Source organism: Branchiostoma floridae, chromosome 19, assembly GCF_000003815.2.
Source record: "Branchiostoma floridae strain S238N-H82 chromosome 19, Bfl_VNyyK, whole genome shotgun sequence".
NCBI classification, from domain to species: domain Eukaryota; kingdom Metazoa; phylum Chordata; class Leptocardii; order Amphioxiformes; family Branchiostomatidae; genus Branchiostoma; species Branchiostoma floridae.
In genome coordinates this window covers 3,632,976-3,655,656 of record NC_049997.1, presented here as the reverse complement: position 1 = coordinate 3,655,656, position 22,681 = coordinate 3,632,976, and the positions used below count along the sequence as shown (strand labels likewise).

General features: G+C 42.1%; 6 protein-coding genes across 9 annotated transcripts in view; 1 reads left to right on the top strand and 5 right to left on the bottom strand.

The window, feature by feature from the left end:
- The window catches only part of LOC118406367 (zinc finger protein 569-like), a 5,161-nt gene extending 4,007 nt beyond the window's left edge, over positions 1–1,154 (bottom strand). Inside the window, exon 1 of the mRNA XM_035806337.1 lies at positions 989–1,154. Within this exon, the coding sequence (XP_035662230.1) occupies positions 989–1,008 (20 nt within the window). The 5' untranslated portion in view covers positions 1,009–1,154. The remainder of the gene's footprint in view (positions 1–988) is intronic.
- A 271-nt stretch (positions 1,155–1,425) lies between these two features.
- LOC118406375 (gastrula zinc finger protein XlCGF48.2-like) lies at positions 1,426–14,386 on the bottom strand. 4 transcript variants are annotated; one of them, XM_035806350.1, is made up of 2 exons: positions 14,226–14,367; positions 1,426–3,625 (listed from the first exon to the last, which is right to left on the bottom strand). In XM_035806350.1, the coding sequence occupies exon 2, from the start codon at positions 3,622–3,624 to the stop codon at positions 2,281–2,283; it is 1,344 nt and encodes a 447-aa protein (XP_035662243.1). In that variant the 5' UTR covers position 3,625; positions 14,226–14,367; the 3' UTR covers positions 1,426–2,280. The 4 variants fall into 4 exon arrangements, with proteins under 4 accessions (XP_035662243.1, XP_035662244.1, XP_035662241.1 ...); XM_035806351.1 differs by lacking the exon at positions 14,226–14,367 and adding an exon at positions 4,372–4,534; XM_035806348.1 differs by lacking the exon at positions 1,426–3,625 and adding an exon at positions 8,782–10,640 and having other exon boundaries at positions 14,226–14,386.
- LOC118406377 (zinc finger protein 626-like) lies at positions 5,328–7,980 on the bottom strand. Its single transcript, XM_035806352.1, has 2 exons — positions 7,783–7,980; positions 5,328–7,249 (listed from the first exon to the last, which is right to left on the bottom strand). Exon 2 carries the CDS (start codon positions 7,246–7,248, stop codon positions 6,133–6,135), a length of 1,116 nt encoding a protein of 371 aa, XP_035662245.1. The 5' UTR covers position 7,249; positions 7,783–7,980; the 3' UTR covers positions 5,328–6,132.
- On the bottom strand, positions 12,288–13,801 carry LOC118407077 (zinc finger protein 436-like). The gene is made up of 2 exons (XM_035807496.1): positions 13,373–13,801; positions 12,288–12,842 (listed from the first exon to the last, which is right to left on the bottom strand). Exons 1-2 carry the CDS (start codon positions 13,799–13,801, stop codon positions 12,288–12,290), a joined length of 984 nt encoding a protein of 327 aa, XP_035663389.1.
- Positions 14,387–14,769: 383 nt separating the features above from the next.
- On the bottom strand, positions 14,770–18,756 carry LOC118406368 (zinc finger protein 37 homolog). The gene is made up of 3 exons (XM_035806338.1): positions 18,648–18,756; positions 17,575–17,733; positions 14,770–17,191 (listed from the first exon to the last, which is right to left on the bottom strand). Exons 2-3 carry the CDS (start codon positions 17,598–17,600, stop codon positions 15,718–15,720), a joined length of 1,500 nt encoding a protein of 499 aa, XP_035662231.1. The 5' UTR covers positions 17,601–17,733; positions 18,648–18,756; the 3' UTR covers positions 14,770–15,717.
- A 2,474-nt stretch (positions 18,757–21,230) lies between these two features.
- The window catches only part of LOC118406366 (zinc finger and SCAN domain-containing protein 12-like), a 32,760-nt gene continuing 31,309 nt past the window's right edge, over positions 21,231–22,681 (top strand). The window contains exon 1 of the mRNA XM_035806336.1: positions 21,231–21,312. The gene's annotated coding sequence lies outside the window, so the exon portion shown is untranslated. The remainder of the gene's footprint in view (positions 21,313–22,681) is intronic.

Genomic DNA, 22,681 nt, shown 5'->3' with positions numbered 1-22,681 from the left:
CAAAAACAAAGAGAGACAAGGACATGGTGGAGAGGGTACAGAGAAGAGCTACAAAACTGGTTCCTTCAATCTCCCACCTTCCCTGCTCACAGAGACTAAGGGCTCTGGGACTACCCACACTTCTCTTCAGAAGGAAAAGAGCTGACCTAATTCTTCTCTACAAGATAACACATGGGATAGTCACATGCAGAACCACTAACCACTGCAACCTCTGCAGCAGAGCTATGCTCACGCCTAGCCTGGCAACCTCCACAAGAGGCCACTCATACAAGTACCAGATACAGTGCTCCAAGGGTCCAAGGGCCAATTTTTACCCAGCAAGAGTGATACGTACCCTTGTGGAATAAGCTCTCCGAACAGACGGTGACCAGCAAATCAGTGAACTTGTTCAAATCAAGGTTGTCGGCTGAGTGGGACACACACAAGGACCTGTACGAATACGAGTTTTCCTACTGAACCAGTAGGTTGCAGTGAAGAAAGAGCGAAAGAAGGAAGGAAGGAAGGAAGGTAGGAGAGAAGGAAGGAAGGAAGGAAGACCAGATGCTACAGCCCCGCAGTTTAACTATGTACAGCCTCATTACTCTAACGGGTACCTATAGCTACTGGCTGTCTCTCAAGGTGAATACTCAAGGTGAATCTATATTAGATTGAAAAATGTGTGTTACTACTCTGTCAATGATGATTCCCCATCTATTCTAATCTAATCAGACAAATTTGCATTCATGCAACACATAATTTTTAGAGGTACTGTATGTTTATTATAATCACTGCATGTAAAACTTGTGAATAAAAATCGTACCTCGCACTACTAAATAGAAATTTAACATTGGTAACATTAGATAAAAGGCTGCATGGAGTGAGCTTAGAACAAAACTGTGATGTTGCAGTGGTTCACCCCCCTCCCCAGTTTAGCGTCTTCGAAATTTTGCAAAGCAAAAATGGCCCATAATTTTTGAAATCTACAGAGGAAACTACGTTTATCCCCTACCTGTGTTCCAGCCACACCATCAGACTGGACGTGGGTTGGCTATTTCTTCCTTAGATATCCTGCAAGCCCAGTTTGTGTACCGAGAATGTGTAACAAAAATGGCTGACAGTGGAAAAAGAAAAACACGAATCTGGGTCAAAGGTAATTCAGGGGTCAGAGACACCGATTACCCAAATAGTATCAGTATGTAGAGCTGGCACACTATTGGAGTTCTACATTTTAACCTACTTTATGTACGTACTTTGAATGCTCCTCTGTGTAAAAGAAAACAAAACAACCTATCACACCGATCTTTCTTCCTTTTCGAATTGTATGGGCTAAGTTCTTAATCAGAACAATCCTTGATCAGAAGAAATGATCTGTTTCATAGCTTATTACCCTCCCTAGGTATTAAAAAAAAACACACAAAAATGTGACAATGATGGAAACTAAATTTCCAACAATTCCATGTTTTATTTCTGTACAAAAAACAAACAACAACAACAAAACAAACTTGCAACCAAAAAGGCTTTTATACATGGATTGTGTCCTTTGGTGACGCATTGGTAGATGAAATCATGTATGACTTCTGGCAGACACATCACATTTTTAACCACAACAGAACAAGTTATCTAATTAATTTGGTGCAAGATTCTCTCATGTATCCATACATGAGTTACCGCCCCAAACTCTGCCCATCACATGTTGTACAAGTAGGAAATTCCATATGATTTGTTAGACATTTGTTCTGGACTAACTTAACGCCAGGTATCTTGATATATGAACTTTCCTACCTGGTGTGTTTCATTTGTTAACCTTATGTGCTGCCTAGATGCTGTAATCACTGCGCCTCATGTCTCTGTCCCGATTGGCTAATCTCCAAGCAGATCCTATTGTAGCATGAGATAGTACCAAAAGTTTCCAGAGGAGTGAAGCTGGCCTGGGAGTGTGCTCCAGGCTACCAGTGGCTGATCAATGATGACTTCCTTTGGCCAGGCGTACTCCTTAGCCAGGTTTGATACGAGCTTATACCACTGGTAAATCTACCTGGAGATTACCAATTGGTGAACCTGACATCAGTCGGGGCTGGCTGCTTGGAAATCGCAAAGCGTGTATGGTTTCTGACGTGCCTCTTGCGATCATTTTGCTACAGTAAACACAGTATTGACAAAGTAAAGTTCAGTGTTTGATGCTTTTAGAAAACCATCCTTTTTACTGAAAGTCGTCTCTTTTACTTTATACATTGTATATCAAGATTTTTCCAAACCAATGAAGTCCCTTACAAATAGAACTAGCCATTTTGCTGGTTTTCACTATGGATTGTCTGGTCTTGAACTGTGTGCTCGTTTCATATGTCGATTAAGTTTTCTCCTTTCCTTTCCCCTGTAATCACACAGTTGACAACTGTAGGGTCTCTCATCGGAGTGAAGCTTTATGTGTCTAGTAAGAGTGGTCTTGCATGTGGTTATGTAGTTACAGATATCACACTTGTGAGCGTTCACACCAGCATGGCATTTCATATGAGTGCTAAAGTCGAGCTGTCGTTGGGTATGATAATCACATATTTTACAGCTGTAAGTGTTCGAATGACTTTTCATATGTCTGGTTAGAGCACTTTTTAATGATGTCTTGAAGTCGCATTGATTACACTTGAACGGTTTCTCGCCAGTGTGTGTTCTCATGTGTCCGGCAAGCCGGTGCTTATCTGATGCCCTATAACCACATTCGCCACACATGAAAGGTTTCTCTACTCTGTACCGTTGCCTATGCTGGGAGCGATCGGATGCGTCCACGGTTTTGAATCTGCACACATCACACACGTAGCTTTTGGAACCGATTTGTGAGTCATTGTCAGGACGAACGGACCCCACATTCTCACAATCCTGGTCTGGAGTCGGTTGACAGGTAGCCAATGGTATTTCCTCACCATCTTTTTGTCTTTCATCACTGTGGGACAAACCAGACTGCCTGCCATCATTATAACATTCAAGATGATCAAGGTTGGACTGTTGAGACATTTGCCTATACTGTTGAGACTGTTCAGAGATTTGATTGTCCTCTGACACATGGCATTCCAACTTAATATGCACGTCACTGTGGTCTGCAACTGGAGGTGGTTCCTCCCAGCTTTTGTCTCCTTCCAAAGACTTCTTTATGCAAAAAGAAGGAGGTTGGTAAGAAGTATTTGTTGGGTTATTTGTATGCAGCACCTGCCAGCTGAGAGTGTGAATGTCGACACTATTCGTGTGCAATGGCACTCCCCTACTTGTATCATTGTTTTCTTTGTTCATAGGAGTACCCAGTCCAGAACTTTGCTCTGGTGCATCAGGTCGAGCTTGTGTCTTTGTCGACACTGCTTCAGCGTTAGCGGTCAGATCATTGTCTTGTATGGTTGCTGACTCAAATTTTTGTTCCGGCACAATCGTTTGCATTGAGGAGCCATCTTCTGCTTTTGTTCCACTTTCCAACTGCCGGTATTCCTCCAACATCACGTCCCTAAGGATACTGACCAGCCTGTCCTTGATGCTGTCCTCTTGGTCCAGGTTTCCAATCCTTCTGTTGAGTTCAAATATCAGCTCCTCCATGTTCAATCTGGGGAGGACTGCTATGGTCACCTCGTGCGAGAGGCCACAGATGAACTCCTGTTGTCTGGACATCCTAATTTAGGGAAACATTGATATACAAAATACGTGTTAAGAGATGTACATTATTGTCAAAGAGCGAAAGTCAAATACAATGTTATTTTGCTAGGTTGAACTGTGACGTTTTTATGCACCTAACATGTACCTGAACTGATATACAAAGTATGTTATTTTGACTAAGAGGGTTTGTGTTCAAAGTTACTATTTGCGAGCCATGTTGATTGTTTCAATCTATGCAATACTAGTACTGGAGTATCAGGTAGCAAGGTGCTTCTATACAGTTACAGCAGGTTTACAGTTACAGGATTAGGCATGCCAGGACATTATATCGATAGTCTATATAATGTCCTTGGTTTAGATTACAGGTCCAGGGATAAGCTGTCACAGTTTCTATAACCAAGCTTATATTACGACGCTGAGATGTATCAGTATATAGACACTGAGGTATTGAAGTATATACTGAGACCGGACTGGTAACGTTACTCCTCTTTCAGCAATAAACTTGAGTTATTCGTCAGAAAAATGAACTTGACTTATTCGTCTGAAAAATGACGAAGTTACTTGTATTCTCGGAAAACGTAAATTAAAGAAAGGGAACTTTTTCGAAAGGCACAAAAAGCTGTTGTTTTGGAGTTGTGTGCCCCCCTCCCCACAAAGCGTGCACCACCGCACCGATAACATACAGGTAGCTATTCCAAATAATTGCCAAATAATGCTGCATTTTGAAGTCTTAGCTCAATAAGGTTTGCAATGGCACCCTACCTGATGTATAGTCACACTGTACAAAGGAATGCGCGTTAAAGGATGTCTTCCTTTGAAGTCAAAACCTCTTGAAGTTCGACCAAATAGCTGACACGGAAATGACGCTCAGGTGAAAGGTTACCAAAGGTCATACTCTCTGATTACCCAAATGATATCACGATGCCAGTTAGCCTTGTATCATGCCGTATTGTAGCTTCCGAGTCTTATCTGTGCTATGAACGGATCCGGATTGAATAAAAGAGACTCCGGCGATAAAATACGACTGGATTCCAGGCTATATGTTAGTGTGATGGCAGACGATAGTAAGTGAATGTGTGTTGGTAAGGAAATAAATGTCCACCTAGAGCTATTTAAAAGTGAGAAAAAACTTAAATGGCACTGAGTCTTTGATATATAGCCTTATTACTCAGATGGTAACTTACTGACTGTATTGATACAATTATAAGACGAAATATAACTTTACCATTTTTTCACGGAACTTGATGAATTTCCAATTTGCAGTCTGACTAACTCTCACTTCAAGCCCTTCCACTACATTAATAGCAAACACCTAATGTCATGTTACGCCGAAGGGCGGTTGTACCGGCTATATAAATACAGATATGGAAACACTGCTGATTCAGGAGAACATTCTGTTGATTTGTGCATATCTACTAAGATTAAATGGATAACAACGAATGACCGCATCACTACGGGACTTTGGAATTCTGTGCAATCAACAGAAGTGTGCAGTTAACCATTGTACTTTTCATTAGTACTTTTCAAGTATTTATCATTAGACTGGTACTGTCCATTTTCATGGGTTTGTGATATCTAGTTGTCATTGTGGCAGTAAATACTGAGCTCCTATTGGACTTGTAAAGACTTTTGAATATGTATTGACAAAGAAATATATAACATTTACCGATTTTCAGCTTTAACGCTGTTGGCAAGTAAATATACACACAGACACACAGTATTTGATATCACTGGAAAGTAGTACATGTACCAGAATACATGACGTCTATTGTGTTGTTCACATTATTGTGCTTATTTTTACTTCTCTGTAAGTACAGTGTGTACATATATGCAGATACAAACTTTGCACTAAATCATTGTAAGACAAATAAAACAAGCCCTAAATAGAAATCATATCAATCAGTCTGTCTGTCTGTCAGTCAGTCTATACAGACTATGACATTTTCTACGCAAAAAAAACCTAAGCAACAGAGACGACTACAATACAAAATAAACCGACAGAACTATGGCACCACTACATGAATACATAGATAACATTGGATAACTGAATGCACAAACAAAACCCTGTTTATATTGCCTAAATAAGCACAATGAAATTAGACATTCCAATTCCCTCAAAATTCCTCCATGGGAAAGCCGAATTCAGAAGCGATTCTCTGGGGGAATGCATTAGTGCAAAAATTCTTTACTGATACTACAATGATAAAGAATGCCTTCGCCCTTGAGGCGTAGCCAAAAATAAAAAAACAATATTTCCAAGAAACTATGCACGCTTTAAAAGTGAGCAATTATCTAATAACCATTTGACAAGGAAACTCTTAAACCTTGTGTAAAGTCACTGCACTGATCTACCCTAACATAAGCAAAAATATAGATGAATAATTTAAAGGAATAAATAGAAGAAACATCAAGCACATTTTTATCTGGTTTATAGGAGGTAGATAAACAAATCATAAAAAACTATTTCCTAACAAACAAATTCATGACGTTATTTCTATCTGGTACTAGTAACTGAAAGTAGTTTCACTGGTGTTTCTTTCTCATATGAGAAAACAGATTGGAAATGACGGTTGCCTTGTAGTCACACTTTTGACAACTGTAGGGTCTCTCACCGGTGTGACGTCTCCCGTGTTTAATAAGATCGCTCTTATACGCTGTACTGTAGTCACATTCCTCGCATTTGTAGGGTTTCACACCAGTGTGGCCCATCTTGTGTGCCTCAAAGGCTGACTTACGGAAGGTTTGGTACACACAGAGTTCACAGCTGTAAGACTCTGCTTCTGTGTGTCTATTCATATGCTTATCTAGATTCCTTTTAAATGATGTCTTATAGCTGCATTGATTACACTTGAATGATTTTTCTCCTGTGTGTGTTCTCATGTGTCCAACAAGCTGGTACTTATGCCGTGCCCTGTAACCACATTCGCCACACATGAAAGGCTTTTCTTGTTTGTTGCATTTCCTTTGCTTGGAGAAACTGTGTGTGAATGGTGTTTCTTCACTACTTTCCTCATTACTTTCTTCTCCACTTTGGTCAAGTCCGACGTTAATGAAACCAGTCTCTCTGCCATCAGCATTGCCTTCAGTTTGATCTGGGTTTGATGCTTGAGACATTTGCCTTATTTGATCATCTTCAAACACATGGCATTCCATTTCCAAAGGTACGTCACCGTTGTCAGGAAGCAGATGACAAGAAGCCGAAGGTTCTTCCTCACCGGGTTTATTGCTTTCCAACACGAGCTCATTTGGCTTTGTATGCATGAGCATTTCACTGCTTGTATCACGTTCCTTCTTTATCACAAATTCCAGTCCAAAACTTTGCTGTGAGGCATCAGGACTTAAAGACTCTGCAGTCGTAGTGTTCTCTTGCATGGTTGTCTTCTGGCCTTGCATGGGTATGGTTGTTTGATCTGGAGAACTTACTTCTGAGTCTGACATACTTTCCAATTGACGGTATTCCTCCAACATCACGTCCCTAAGGATACTGACCAGCCTGTCCTTGATGCTGTTCTCTTTGTCCAGGTTTTGAATCCTTCTGTTGAGTTCAAACATCAGCTCTTCCATGTTTAGTCTGGGGAGGACTGCTATGGTCACCTCGCGTGAGAGGCCACAACATATTAGTTCCTTTTGTCTGGACATGCTGAGGAACATCATTGATAAGGAAGATATGTGTTATTAGATATACATGTACATACTCAACAAAATACAATCAAATACCTTAATTGTCGTGGTGGGCGATGCTATTCTTCTGCCAACCAGGTTCAAATTCAACGTTTATATGATGATGTACCTCACCTGATTTATTGCAAACATTGAGATAATGATCCAGGAAAAGAAAGAATGAGGAGGCTTATATATAATGATCCAATGGAATGTAAACAAAGCCAATCCTGGGATACCCGGTAGTACACATCTAACAGGAAAAATAATTTTATCAATGCAGCCGTTAATCTCAGAAAATGTCAGCAATGGTATATATGTTAGGTTAACACAGTAAGATTTACGCGATGAGGACAACTGCGAGTTCTGTTCTGTATTAGGATGCCCCCCTCCCCACATCGATCAACGCCCACAAACAGACTTCATTTACTCGAGCTATAATTCCCAAAACTACTGGATTTTTTAAAAACTCTTTTTGTTTTTATTTTAGCTTAATAAGGTTCATTAGCTCACCTGATGTATACCCTTACAGGTTGAGGAAAGACGAAAGGGATTTCTTCCTTTGAAGTCCAGACGACTTGGAATTCGGACAAATATGGCTGACACAAAAATAGTTCTGAGGTTAAAGGTCACCAAGGGTTATGCACACTGATTACCCAAGTGATCTCATTATAGTGTTGTAAAGGCTGAAGTGATTAGGTAAATCTTTTTATTTCTACTTAAGGCCACAGCAATTAAATTTTATGGATGGTATCCTAGCGCTCATTAATTTTCGCCTAATTGCAGAAAAAAAAAAAGAATTTTTTTTTCTTTAAGGGATGGTCAGATAGACCAAAGTTGGTAAATAGGTTGTGGTGCAAATTGTATGCAGAATTGACACTACAGACTCTGTAGGCTTGACTGTATTTGCCGAAGTTAGAATTGTTGGATAGCTTAAGAGTGGCACCGATATGGAAACCATGCTTGAGTGTGGTTGCCAACATGGTTAGTACAAGGCGGTCCTTGGTTAGTGATACCAGTCTACCACACTCGAGTCACTTTGACTTGATGCTAGTGCACTTCTTAAATACAGGAATGATTGCCTTGTTGGTTGTGATGCCATATTTTGTTACTGTAATTCTTGTTACATGTACAACATTTATGGTGTCTATTCTAAAAATGATTCTAAAAATTAGCCATCTTGTTTTTTTTACCAATCTTGTTAATTTGCAGTCTGCAGAGGACGTCATCCATACAATTTACTTACTGTGGCCTATGTGGTGCACCTATGATGCTTTTGGAGCACCCAAAATGAACTTGTTCGGCAATATTCCATCTATATCAACAGTGAAGCATCAGCGAGCATAGGATAAAATTTGCTGGGCGCTGCTTCTGGAACGAAGACGAGCTAAAATTTAGCAAGCGATTTCACTGATAGACATATGGCCAGGCAACCCCGACTGACTTACATAGACCAACTTTTACAGGGAAATACATTTTAGCTTGATTCTTCACAATATATTCACAAAGGAGTAGGTGTTCAACTTTATTTGATGTTGGTAAGTGCAGAGACACAAAGACACAACATATTTAGCATAACTAGAAATGTATACAAGAATACATGCCATATTTGTTTACATGTTTTGTCTTTTTTACCTTTCTGTAAGTAACGTTACATACAGAGACAAAAATTTTGTACTTTATCATTGGAATTGGACTTACAATACAAGCTATTAAACTACTCTAGCCCAGCAACTACAAATGCTTGAATCATGAGAAATTGTCAAATTATCATTTGAAAAGACCTTACTTTAGACAAGTGCAATCTTACTAAGCTGGTCAACTCTCGCCAAAGAAAACAAAAATAAGCAAAAAAGATAACTGTATAACCTTAAGTAAATAAGATTAACAAACTGATAAATGGTTGCTACAAGAAATGTTTATCACGCTTTATATCTGCTTTCTATGCAGCAAAAAAGGAGATATCAGACCTAAATAAACACATATGACTGGCTGTTCACATACAGTAGTTTCACAGGTGTTTCCTTTTCATATGCTTGAGGAGGTTGCACTTGACTCTTGCCTTGTAGTCACACTCTTGACAACTGTAGGGTCTCTCACCGGTGTGACACCTTCTGTGCCTAGTAAGAGCAGTACTGTGAGCTGTCCTAAAGTCGCATTCCTCACATTTGTAGGGTTTCACACCAGAGTGGCACTTCAAGTGTGTCTCAATGACTGGCTTTCGGTAGGTCTGGTAGCCACAGATTTCACAGCTGTAGGGTTCTGTGTCCGTGTGTCTTTTCATATGCTCGTCTAAAGTTCTTTTTAATGACGTCTTGTAGTTGCAGTGATTACACTTGAAAGGTTTCTCGCCAGTGTGTGTTCTCATGTGTTCAACAAGACGATACTTTAGGCGTGCCCTGTAACCACATTCACCACAAATGAAAGGCCTTTCTCCTTTTTGACATTTTCTGTGCTTGGAGGAGCTGTTTACAGACGATGATTTTAATTTGCACACGTAGCGATTGGAACCGTCAGGACGAAGAGACGCCTTGTTCGCACAATCCTGGTCTGGAGTCGGTTGACACAAAGCCAAAGGTGTTACCATACTACTGTTCTGATCATCCTGGGACACCTGGCAATTCATCTTTATATGTGTGCCACCGTGGTCGGGAGGCAGTTGACAAGAAGCCCTAGGTGTATCACTTTCCATGTGGTTATTTGTCCTGGAACAAGTAGAAGTTTTCATCAGATTAAGTGTATCGGGCTCCTGAGTACTGGATATAGGAGTGTGGATGTTGAGCTCATCATGACAAGCTATAACTGCTTCATCCTCAGTCGGCATAGCAACATCTTCTTCTTTAATGCAAGAGTTTGTTATGGTATTCATTTGTGTCAAGGGGGCTTCGCATGAAGGAATCTTTGGTAAACCTGTCAGTGGACCGGGAACATTGCAAGGATGATCTTGTTGTGGAGCAGTCAGCTGCACCTGCTCTGTATCAAACTGGGGCACGAGCAAGTCACTGCTTGCATCGCGTTCCTTCTTGATTACATTGTCCAGCCCAGATCTCTGCTGTGAGGTGTCAGGACTTGACGTCTCTGATAAAATTGTTTCAGCGTACACAGTCAGAACATTCTCTTGCATGGCACCCGTTTCCTGGTCTTGCACAGGTATGGTTGTTTCATCTGGAGAACTTTCCCACTGACAGTATTCCTCCAACATCACGTCCCTAAGGATACTGACCAGCCTGTCCTTGATGCTGTTATCTTTATCCAGGTTTTGAATCCTTCTGTTGAGTTCAAACATCAGTTCCTCCATGTTCAGTCTGGGGAGGACTGCTATGGTTACCTCGTGCGAGAGGCCACAGATGAACTCCTGGTGTCTGGACATGCTGAAGGAAAACATTGATATAAGAAATACACGTTATGAAATATTCCTTTTTCTGAAAGGATTAAAGTAAAACACCTTGACGGAATGGACAATGCTATTCTTTTGTTAAAAGGTTTAATCCGATGTTGATACCATAAACTGGTTCATATTTAAATAATCGACATATAATGATTTTGACAGTATGCAAGCAAATCAAGCCAGGAACAGTAATCATCTTACATTAAGAATTTCTATAAGTCTAAAAATTACGATGTTATTCTCCCAAAAGGTTTACGTAAAGTGAGTTTTACGCGAGGAACTAAACTGAGTTCTATTTTGCGTTTGATGCCCCCCTCCCCACATCGACAGACTTCATTTATACGATCTATTACAATACCAACTGAATTTTGGAGTCTAGTATAGCTTGATAATGTTCATCTTCCTACCTGGTATATACCTACGCCGTATGAGGGCAGACGGGCAAAATGATTTCTGCCTTTGAAGTCAAGATGCGCTGCATGTCTTGGAGTTCGAACAAATATGGCTGACACAGAAATAGACCAGAAATAGTGCTTAGGTCAAAGGTTACCAAGGGTCATGCCCACTGATTACCCCAATGATATCCTTTCTGATAGTGACTTAAGTCACGGAAAATTTATTGATAACAGAATGAAGAGACATCTACAGTACATCATCATCATCAAAGCACAAAGACGAGTTTGACGGTACTTTACTGCGGGATTTGCTCATCAAATCCTTGAAGCAACATCCTACAAATGTTAACTTGTACGGCAATATTCCCGCAATGTCAACAAGCATCAGTGATCGTAGGAAAAAAATAAGATTTCACTCAGGAGTAGGTAGAAATGTTAAACTTTATTTGCTGTTGGAATTTTGGAAAGTATGAAGACACACAGACACAAGGTTTGTAGCATTATTAGAAATGAATAACAGAACACATACCACCTAAAGTATTGTTTTGCTACGGCCGCGTGGCGCGTTGGTACACCCGATCCCTCGATCTCGGAAGTTAAGCAACGCGCGGTTCGGACAGTGCTTGGATGGGAGACCAACCAAGGACGTCCGGATTGCTGTAGCCTCACGAAGCTTTCCACGAAATCGTCTTCCGGGAGGGACGTAAAACGGGGGTCCCGTGCTCGAGGAGGTGCCTCGACCACGTTAATCAGCCTCATTACTCATAATGGGTACCTACTGGCTGGCAAAATACACCTGGTGATTATTATTATTATTATTTACCTTTCTGTAAGAACTTACACAGGTGAAAATTTTGTACGAAATCATTGGAATTGAACTTAGAATTAAAATACTGCAGCCCAGCAACTACGAACGCTTGAATCATGTGAAATTGTCAAAATGATCACTTTAATATCAAGACACTACTTTTAGTCTGAGTAGACCAGCGCAGTGACCTTGCTTCGTTATAAACTTTATAGCAGTGCAAGGTCATTGCGCTGGTCTACTCAGGCGAAAGGAAACAGAAAAAAGCAAAGAGATAAATGAAAAATAAACAAGATAAACGAACAGATGAATGGTTTCTACAAGAAATATTTATCACGTTTTAGATCTGCTTTTTATGTAGCAAAAAAAGTAAATATTAAACATAAATAAACATATGTGACATTATTTCTGGCTTTAACAGACAATAGTTTCACAGGTGTTTCCTTTTCATATGCCTGATGAGGTTGATCTTTTGTCTTGCCTTGTAGTCACACTCTTGACAACTGAAGGGTCTCTCACCGGTGTGAAGCCTCCTGTGTTTGTAAAGATTGGCCTTGTCAGCTGTTCGATACTCACATTCTTCACACTTGTAGGGCTTGACACCAAAGTGGCACATCATGTGTATCTCTAATTTTGACTTTCTATAGGCCTTGTAGTCACAGATATCACAGCTGTAAGGTTTTTCGTCTGTGTGTCTTTTCATATGCTCGACGAGAATACTTTTAAATGACGTCTTGTAGTTGCATTGATCACACTTGAATGGTTTCTCGGTGTGTGTTCTCATGTGTTCGACAAGACGACGCTCATGACATGCCCTGTAACCACATTCGCCGCACATGAAAGGCTTTTCTCCTTTGTGACGTTTCTTATGCTGGGAGAGATAGCGTGCGTGTGTTGTGTGGAATCCGCAGACGTCACACACGTAGCGCTGAGCATTTATTTGTGAGTTGTTGTCTTGAGGAAGGGTTGCAATGTTCTCACAATCCTGGTGTGGAGTCGCTTGACAAGAAGCCAAATGTGTTTCCTCACTACTATCTTTTTTGCTATGCTCATATCCACTGTTGATGAAAGCAGTCTCTTTGTCATCAGTATAGAGTTCAGTTTGATCTGCGTTTGAAGGTTGAGACATTTGCCCTATTTGATCATCGGACACATGGCATTCCATTTTTATATGTACGTCACCGTGGTTTGGAGGCAGACAAAAAGACAAGGGTGTTTCCTCACGGGGTGTATCGATTTCCACAGTTTTCTCTGTCCTAGACGTATTAATTGGATTAAGTGTATCTAACGCATGCAATACCCGTGTACTGGATGTAGGAGTGTCGAAACTAAACTCATCATGACAAGGCTTACCTCAGCTTTATCCTCAGTCATCATAGCAAAGTCTTCCTCTTTAATGCGCGAGTCATATCTGTTATCAATTTGCATCATAGGGGTATCGCATGAAGGAATAGTTGGTGAACCTGCACTGGGTATGTTACAAGGTTGATCTAGTTGTGGAACAGTCAGCTCTACCTGCTCTGTATCAAACCCGGGCTCCTTTGTATGTACGAGTAAGTCACTGCTTGTATCACTTTCCTTCTTGATCACAATGTCCAGTCCAGAACTCTGCTGTGAGGCATCAGGACTTGAAGTCTCTGATGACGTTGTTTCTGCGTATGCTGTCAGAACGTTCTCTTGCATGGTAGCTGTCTCCTGGTCTTGCACGGGTATGTTCGTTTTGTCTGGAGAACGTACTTCAGACATACTTTGCAACTGACGGTATTCCTCCAACATCACGTCCCTAAGGATACTGACCAGCCTGTCCTTGATGCTGTTCTCTTTGTCCAGGACTTGAACCCTTCTGTTGAGTTCAAACATCAGCTCCTCCATGTTCAGTCTGGGGAGAACTGCTATGGTCACCTCGTACGAGAGGCCACAGATGAACTCCTGTTGTCTGGGCATGCTGAAGGAAAGGACATGTCAATGATGCATATGCATAATGGTTTTCTTCTGCTATTGCTGGGAAAATCTATACCAGATTGAATCTATTACAAAATGTATATGAAAGCAGAAAAATTCTGTTCACTTGATGGAAAGTACAATAATTAATTGTGTGTTATTATTTTGCCAACAGTGTTCATGATTCCCAAATTTAACACTTAATTATAATCGTTGTATTTTTAAAATTGTCAATGATGATCTTACCTTGCACAACTTATACTGAAAATTTAACATTCGTAAAGTTAAATAGAAGACTGCATGGAGTGAGTATGGAATAAAATTGCAGTGGTTGGCCCCCCTCCCCAAAATTATTCAAGTTTCCGAAATACTAAAAATACCACATATTTAATTAAATTTGCGTGAAAAAGTAACGTTTATCCCCTACCTGCTTTCTAGCTAAAACATCAGACGAAACGTGGGGTAAATTGCTTCTTCCTTAGATGCCCTGCAAGCCTAGTTTGTGTACCGAGAATTTCGAACAAAAATGGCTGACAGAAAAAATGGATCTGGGTCAAAGGTAATTCAGGGTCAGAAACACCTGCCCGGTAATCCAAATAGTATCAGTATATAGAGATGACATAGTATTGAGGTTCTACTTTTTCACCTACTAAATTTCATATCTACCTACTCAGAATGCAGAATGCCCATGTGTAAAAAAAATGTCATACCGATTGTTCTTTCTTTTTGAATTGTATGGACTTTCTTAATCAGAAGAAATGATCTGATTCGAAGCTTATCGCCTTCGCAGTTGCGTTTCCTTTGTCATTTGTGGGTGGGTTAGTGTATTTCTTGGCAGCATAACTCGATCAGGGGGTGGATATTGATGATATTTAGTATGTGGTTAGAAGTCAGCAAAATGGAGGACAAATTGGAAAAAGTATGAGGTCGCGGAACTCTAGCTGTCTTTTTCTTGAGAAAGGAGTATACAATTGTGCCGATGTCCAGCTTTATTACCATCCATAAGAATGGAAATAAAAGGAACACAAATATGTAGCATGATGACTAGCATCGCCAGAAACCAATGCAGAGTTTCGATCTCTAAATTTGTGACAGTTAACAAACAAATCTTGCAACTAAAATGCTTTCAGAATGGAGTGTATCTTTTAATAATTGACAAAGGAAATTCTGTATGACTTCCATCTACCCAATATACAGGCAGTCTGACACATTACGTCATGATTTACCACACTAACAGCTTATCTAAATGATTAGGTGCTTTCATGTATTCACTTCAGCTACTGCCCAAACTAATGACTGTTACATTTCTTGTTGCATAGCATTCCATTGACTTCGTTAGTTGTTTGTTCTGGATTGATTGAAATCCAAGATCACTATATATGAACAGTTTCTCCCCAGTATGTCACCTCATTTCTTGACCTAACGAGCCTTGATGCTAAAATCGCTGTATGAAAAAAGTCTATGTCTCTGGCACATTACGTGAGCCTCTTTTTTTTTCACCTAGGCGGGATGCCCCTGAAGGGGGCTTTGCCCAGTAAAGTATAGATGTAAAGTATAGATGTCAGACACCATCATCAGGGTTAGAATGATCTGACTCTTGCTGCTACTTATAGCCAATGTGGGTGGTGCTGCAGCAGCAACAATGCTGTCCTAAACGTGGCTCAGCTTAATTGTTCTATCCCTGATGATGGTGTCTGACAGACATCGAAACGTTGGATGTGAGTACAATTCTAGTTGTGTTTCGAATAACCTTACTATATGAGTATAAATGTACTTGCAACAAGAAATGTTTATACATTTTTTAAATCATTTTCTGGGTATCAGAATCTAGATAAAAGAAATTAAAGAAACGTATAGTTGATGCCGAAATAACCTATAACGTTCTATTTTTGGTTTGTAACTGACAAGTTGGTTTCAATTCACTGGTGTTTGCTTCTCATATGCTTGGCGAGGGTGGACCTATCTGTTGTCTTGTAGTCACACTCTTGACAACTGTAGGGTCTCTCACCGGTGTGCTGCCGCCTGTGTCTGGTAAGATTGGCCTTTTGAGCTGTCCTGTAGTCACATTCCTCACATTTGTACGGTTTCACACCAGAGTGCCGCATCATATGCCTTTCAATGTGAGACTTTCGATAGGCCTGGTAATCACAAAGTTCACAGCTGTAAGGTTCTTCACCCGTGTGTCTCTTCATATGCTCGACTAACTTATTTCTAAATGAACTCTTATAGTTACAGTGATTACACTTGAATGGTTTCTCGCCAGTGTGCGTTCCCATGTGTTCGACAAGACGACGCTGATCACATGCCCTGTAACCACATTCACCGCACATGAACGGTTTATCTCCTTTATTACGTTTTCTGTGCTTGGAGGAGCTGTTTATGAATGATGTTTCGAATTCACTCATAGAGCGTTTGGAACCAATTTGTGAGTTATCGTCAGAACGAAGGGACGCCATGCTCTCGCAATCCTGGTCTGGAGTCGGTTGATAAGAAGCCAAAGGTGTTTCCTCACTATTGTCTTTTCTGCTATATTCATGTCCTGTGTTGGTGAAATCAGTCACTCTTTCATCAGCATAGTTTTCGGGTTGATCTGGGTTGGAAGTTTCAGAAATCTGCCGGATCTGACTACCCTGGGACACATGGCGTTCCATTTTTATATGTATATCACCGTGGTCTGGAGGTGTTTCCTCACGGGCTGTATCCCTTTCCACAGGCTTTTCTGTGTAATAAGTATTCATAGGATTACGTGTATCCAGCGCATGCAATACCTGCGTACTGGATGTAGGAGTGTCAAAACTAAATTCGTCATGACGAGGTCTACCTGCTTTATCCTCAGTCCCCATGGCAAAGTCTTCTTCTTTTATGCGGGAGTCTGTTGTGTTACTCATGTGTATTGGAGGGGTATTGCATGGAGGAAGTGTTGGTGAACCTGGACTGGGCATGTTACAAAGTTGATCTTTTTGTGAAACAGCCAGATGTACGTTGTCGGTGTCAAGTTCCAGCTCAGTTGTTTGCATGGCTATCTGAGTGCTTAAGTCGTTTTCCTTCTTGATCACAATGTTCAGTTCCGAACCTTGTTGTGAGGCATCAGGACTTGAAGTCTCTGATAAAATTGTTTCAGCGGGCGCAGTCAGAACGTTCTCTTGATTTTGCACAGGTATGGCTGTGTCGTCTGGATAACTGACTTCTGACTTCCTTTCCAACTGACGGTATTCCTCCAACATCACATCCCTAAGGATACTGACCAGCCTGTCCTTGATGCTGTTCTCTTTGTCAAGGTTTTGAATCCTTCTGTTGAGTTCAAACATCAGCTCCTCCATGTTCAGTCTGGGGAGGACTGCTATGGTCACCACGTGCGAGAGGCCACAGATGAAGTCCTGGTGTCTGGACATGCTGAAGGAAAACATTAATACATGTATAAGAAATACACGTTATGAAATATTCATTTTTCTGAAAACACCTTGACGGAATGGACAGTACTATTCTTCTGCTAAAAGGTCTAATCCAATGTTGATACCACATGATGTTCGTCCATCGGGAGTCGATGAGGACCTTGACTTCAGATCAGTTCATATTATAGACATATAATGATTTTGACAGTATGTAAGCAAATCAAGCCAAGAAAAGTACTATCTTACATCAAAAATTTATATTTAAGTCTAAAAATTACGAGGTTATTCTCCCAAAGGTTTACATAAAGTGAGCTTTACGCGAAGAACTAGGGTTTACGGAAAAGCCTGGGCCCAGGAGCTGGGCTGGCTAGCCTGAAAGACTACCTTTTCTGGGCCCCAAGGCTATGCATGGGGTTTAGCCTGTAGCTGAAGATTTCCTTAGTAAAAACTGGGTCAGTGACAATTCCAGCTGTGGGTGGGATGGGGAAAGGTAACAGTTGATCATATTGCTGGGTCCGCTTGCAAAGAACAACTCATCCAAGACTGGAAGAAAACAATCATAAACTAAATTCCAACAACCAGCATCCACAGTTCTTTGACATATGAACACAGTATGTTCTCTTTGGTTATACTTCCAGTCAGGCCTAATAAGTACAGGATTGTTGGGCCTCTTATGAAATTTCCTTGCTAATTGTGGAAAAACTGGGTCAGTTGTAACCCAAGACAACAGTTGGTCCCCTAGGATGAGGGCTGTTTGCCAAAACATCAAATTTGAAACAGATGTCCCAACCTTCAAGTGTCAGTTAGCATTAAGATGCAGGAATGGATGTATGTTACATGTTTTTATGTGTCAACCTGTATGTTTCTTAAATGCCCCATGCTCTGCTAGGTCCAATACCTTGCCACTCACCTTGCCACTACTGAGGGGGAAGGGGTTGTATATGATGTGTACTGTTGTTTGTGTTATCTGTTTCTCTCATGCAGGACCATAACTGATAGCCACTAAAAGTATTGTAGGAATGACTGGCAGTTATCATAGTCGAAGGAAAAGTAAATACACTAAGCCTGGGGGTTACTGTACTGGATGTTGAATGTTCATTGCTGTAATTGTAAACCAAACCCAATCCCCATAGATATGACCAAACTGTGGCCTTCTGTCCAATGCACCCTGCATGCAATGAAATTGCCGGTTACCCAACTTAAAAAAAAATCCATTATGGGCCCAAACCCCATCCATAGCCTTGGGGCCCAAAAAGGGTGGTCTGGCTAGCCTGCAGGCTAGCCTGCTGGGCCCAGGCTTTTCCGTAAACCCGAAGAACTAAACAGTGCTACTTCAAATTTGATGCCCCCCTCCCCACATCGATGAACTACCCTTAAGAGACTTCATTTATGCGATCTATTACAATACCTACTGAATTTTGAAGTCTAGTATAGCTTGATAAGGTTAATCTTCCTACCTGGTTTATACCTACGCCGTATGAGGGCAGACGGGCGAAATGATTTCTTCCTTTGATTTTGAAGTCTACGTCTTCGAATTCGAACAAATATGGCTGACACAGAAATAGTGCTGAGGTCAAAGGTCATGCCCACTGATTACCCAAATGATATCATTTCTGATAGTGCTATGAAGACAGACGCGCGGGGTCAGACGTGTCTTTGTTACTCTCCCGTTTTTTTAATCGATCCCACTCATGACATCTCTTAGATTTGTTAGTTATTGCTAATAACGTTTTGTGAACGTTTTATGATATATTTCCTGGTGTCTCACGGCTATTTTTTGTTGTTATTGTTCCCTTTTTTCTCCCGGTGCTGTCGTACCGGCGAGCCAAGTCCGAGTGGCGACGGAAGTCCCGAGACGCAGCCCCGGCCAGGTAACCTGATCAGCACCGAAGAAGGAAGGAAGGAGGGACGCCGCTCAGCGATCGTGGCTACCTCCTGACGGACGACGGCTTCCTGACCAGTGCTTCCTGATCGGCGGTTTTCCAGAGGATCGGTGCAGACAACTGACGCCGGCGTCCCGGGCAGACAACAACACGGCGTCGCCCTGACAATCATGCGCGTACGTGACGTACGCGCAGACAACTACGCGGCGTCCCTAGCGACCATTATGGCCAAGCCAAAGGAGAAGTACTATGCAATCGCCCAAGGGAAGGAATGTGGCATCTTCCTTGGCCGATGGGAGACGGATGGCATCAAGGACCTCGTTACAAAACAATCAGGTACCGTCTACAAGTCCTTCTCTAACAGTCAAGATGCCGAAAGTTTCCTGAAATCCAAATGCCCATCGAAAGAGGTCGCAATACAGATTATCCGCGAAAGCGAAGAGAGAGGCTACAAAATGCCCGAACACTCTCCCACACATGGCGGTAAATCTACTGGCAGTCCAGACACCAGCAAAGGTATGGGCTTCGGTCTAACATCGATGTTAAACGTCTTGGCAACTCCGTTCCGTACGAGCTCCAGCCAAGAGAACGCCCCAGCTCAGTCCAAGTCAGCAAGATCCCTAAACCTTGTGCCTGAGTCTGAGGAGGTCTTCTGCCTCGAGAACTGTTCCAAAAACGGTATAGACGATGACGATATGGTGGAATGTTGTTTGTGCCGCAGATGGGTACATTTCCAGTGCGGTGGTGCATCAGGAGAGGAAGACGTGTTGGGTTTCTGGGTCTGCCCAGAATGCAAAAACCTGCCGTTCACTGTGAAACAACTGAAAGAAGAACTCTCCGCATCTAGAAAAGCCACAATTGTCCTGAAAAACCACATATCCGACCTAAAGGAGGCGATCTCATGCATGGTGTCTAAGATGGAGGAAGCATCGGCCGTAAGCAATCGACTCGCTAGGCTGGAGAAGGCCCTGGGTGACTCTAACAGGGCGCAAGGCGGACTGCCGACCCAGGACAGGGCCAACTCAACAACACGGCGTGCTGACACGCACAGTGCCACTGTGGAGGAGCCATCCCCTGCAGTGGAACCGAACAAGGTCCTCTTGATTGGTGACTCTAACTTGAAATACATCAATCCTAGAGGCCTTAGTGAAACTGTAGAAGTCCGTACGAGACGTGGGCGCACCATGAGGGACATCTCTCAAGAGCTCGCCCACTCCGACCTGCATGCCTATTCCCATGTAGTGGTGCATGCAGGTACTAACAACCTCACGGAGACTGATGATGAACATGACATCGCACGTCTGGAGAAGGAGGCCGAGGAACTGTGCACACGGGTACAATTTACAAACCCGCAAGCCAAAGTGGTGCTGTCAGGGATCTGCCCTAGAGCAGATAGCGAACTCCCTGCCACCAAAGTCGAACCAGCCAACAAAGTACTGCGGAAAGTTGCTGAGGAGCAGCGGGCTTTGTTTGTTGACAACGAAGGTTCTTTTATGTACAGAAATGGCCAACTCGATACCACCCTGTACGATAGAGACCTCCTGCATATCAACCGGAGCAGGGGGTCTTCCCGTCTCATCGCTAACATTAGGGAAGTAGTCCCTGCCATCATATCGGCCTCCCCAACATCTCGCTCTCCAGACAGCAGGAGGGGGTACCCTAGGAACGACAGCCGTCAAACACGAGGACCATGGGTGCAACCCCCTCCAGCCCCTAGTCCACCGGTTAGAGGAATGGTGGATCAATGGGATGACAACAGGTTACACATGCAGAGAGACTATCCCAGACCAAATTAAAGCACATGAGGAATCAGTGGGAGAAGCATCATCCAGACGTCTACAGCGGAGAGCACATGCAGAGTCAACGACAGCAGTACCCCAGGAGGACGTACCAGGAACTCCCAGGCGAACCGCCATGTCACTTCTGCGGGGAAGGAAGCCATACAACCAGAGTGTGCAGGCATGGAGGGCCAGTCAGATGCAACAGATGTAGTCAACTTGGACACAAAGCCAAGTGGTGTGAGCTTTGAAGACGTGGCAAAGAGGACATTGCCAACACCTCTGAAACTGCCAACATAGTAGAATACAACATAGAAGTGAGGAACTCTTTTGAAATTCTAAGCTCTGATACAGACACACAGATATGTACTTTGAACAATACAGATGTCACAAACGTGGAGGTGGAAGACAGTGAAACGTTCAAGAACCTGAGAAACATTGGAGGAAAGAGAAGAAAGAAGGTGAGAAGGGGTAAGGGGGGTAAGGCTGGCAAGTCAACCTCAAGGGGGGTCACTTTTGGGTACAACAACATTAGAGGTGTCTCCTCAAAACAAACCGAGCTAGCAAGACTTCTCCACACAGAAGACCTGAGCCTTTTTGGCCTGTGCGAAACCTTCCTAAGTGAAGACAGACAGCTGAAGATAAAAGGCTTTAACTGGGTAGGAAAAAATAGAAGAGTCGATAGTGGGAAAAAGTCAGGAGGAGGTATTGGTTTATTGGTAAGACATGAAATTCAGATCCTTGATGACAACGTACTGGGATCTAAGGAAGATGAACATGAACGACTGTGGGTAAAAGTGCGTGTGGGGCAAAATGACATTCTCATTGTTGGCATAGCTTACTTCCCTAACCCAGGAACAGACAACGACAAGGTTACCGATCTGTTTCACCAGCTCCTTGTAGACACACTCGCACTCGAGAGTATGGGGTTAAACAACAGGATCTTAATGGGGGACTTTAACGGTAAAATTGGTACAGTTATCCCCATGGTTCCGATAAAGTAGACTTTAACGGACGGTCCCTGTTATCATTTGTAGAAGACAGTGGTATGGAAATAGGTAACTGCTTAGACACATGCGAAGGAACTATAACTTGATTTCGAAAAGAACAACAGTCTACCATTGATTACATACTACTATCTGACCCAGTGAAAGGTATGATAAGTAAAATCCTCATAGATGACGAACGTATTCTTAGTCTAGGTAGCGACTACAACGTAATTATCTTAAATCTAAATACCACAAATACCCGTCCTAACGACCCAGGAAAATACCAAAATGGAAGATTACACCTACTCATGATTGGACAGCTTTCAGGGAGGAGATCTCTAAGGTACTAAAAAACTGGACCCCAGACAGTAATGCACAAGTTCAGGAGGCCTATGACGACTGGAAGATGAAAGTCTTAGGGGCAGCAAATAAGACTATCGGCACAAGGTTCATTAGACCAGGAAGACAATCATATGTTTGGAATGAGGAAATTGATAAGGCCATCGGCGAACGCAGAGAAGCAAACAAGGCACACAGAACATGGAGTAAACTAGATCCGCTAACTAGAGACCAGGATACAGGCCAAGATCTATGGGAGAAATACCAAGAAAAAAAGACTTTAGCTAAGAAAGTTATTAGGGATAATATTATGTCTAAGAAAAAACTGAGACTGATGGAGTGTAATCAGAGAGGGGGGAAAGCCACCGGGGATTTCTGGAACATGCTTAGACCTAAGACGAGACAAGGGAGACCCAGCACTATGTGGTCAATTCATACTGATAGTAAACATTTAATTTCAGGGAAAGAGAACTTAAAGACCAATATTACGCAATACTGGAAA

Bases quoted from the DNA above. Each gene is read 5' to 3' on its own strand.
- LOC118406377 (XM_035806352.1), bottom strand. From the start codon at position 7,248: ATGTCCAGACAAAAGGAACTAATATGTTGTGGCCTCTCACGCGAGGTG.
- LOC118406375 (XM_035806348.1), bottom strand. From the start codon at position 10,639: ATGTCCAGACACCAGGAGTTCATCTGTGGCCTCTCGCACGAGGTAACC.
- LOC118407077 (XM_035807496.1), bottom strand. From the start codon at position 13,801: ATGCCCAGACAACAGGAGTTCATCTGTGGCCTCTCGTACGAGGTGACC. The intron at 12,843-13,372 runs GTAGAGCTGACT...ACTCCACACCAG, and splicing joins CCGGGTTTGATACAGAGCAG to GATTGTGAGAACATTGCAAC.
- LOC118406368 (XM_035806338.1), bottom strand. From the start codon at position 17,600: ATGCATAGCCTTGGGGCCCAGAAAAG. The intron at 17,192-17,574 runs GTAGTCTTTCAG...GTTTTCCTTCAG, and splicing joins AGCCTTGGGGCCCAGAAAAG to CATGTCCAGACACCAGGACT.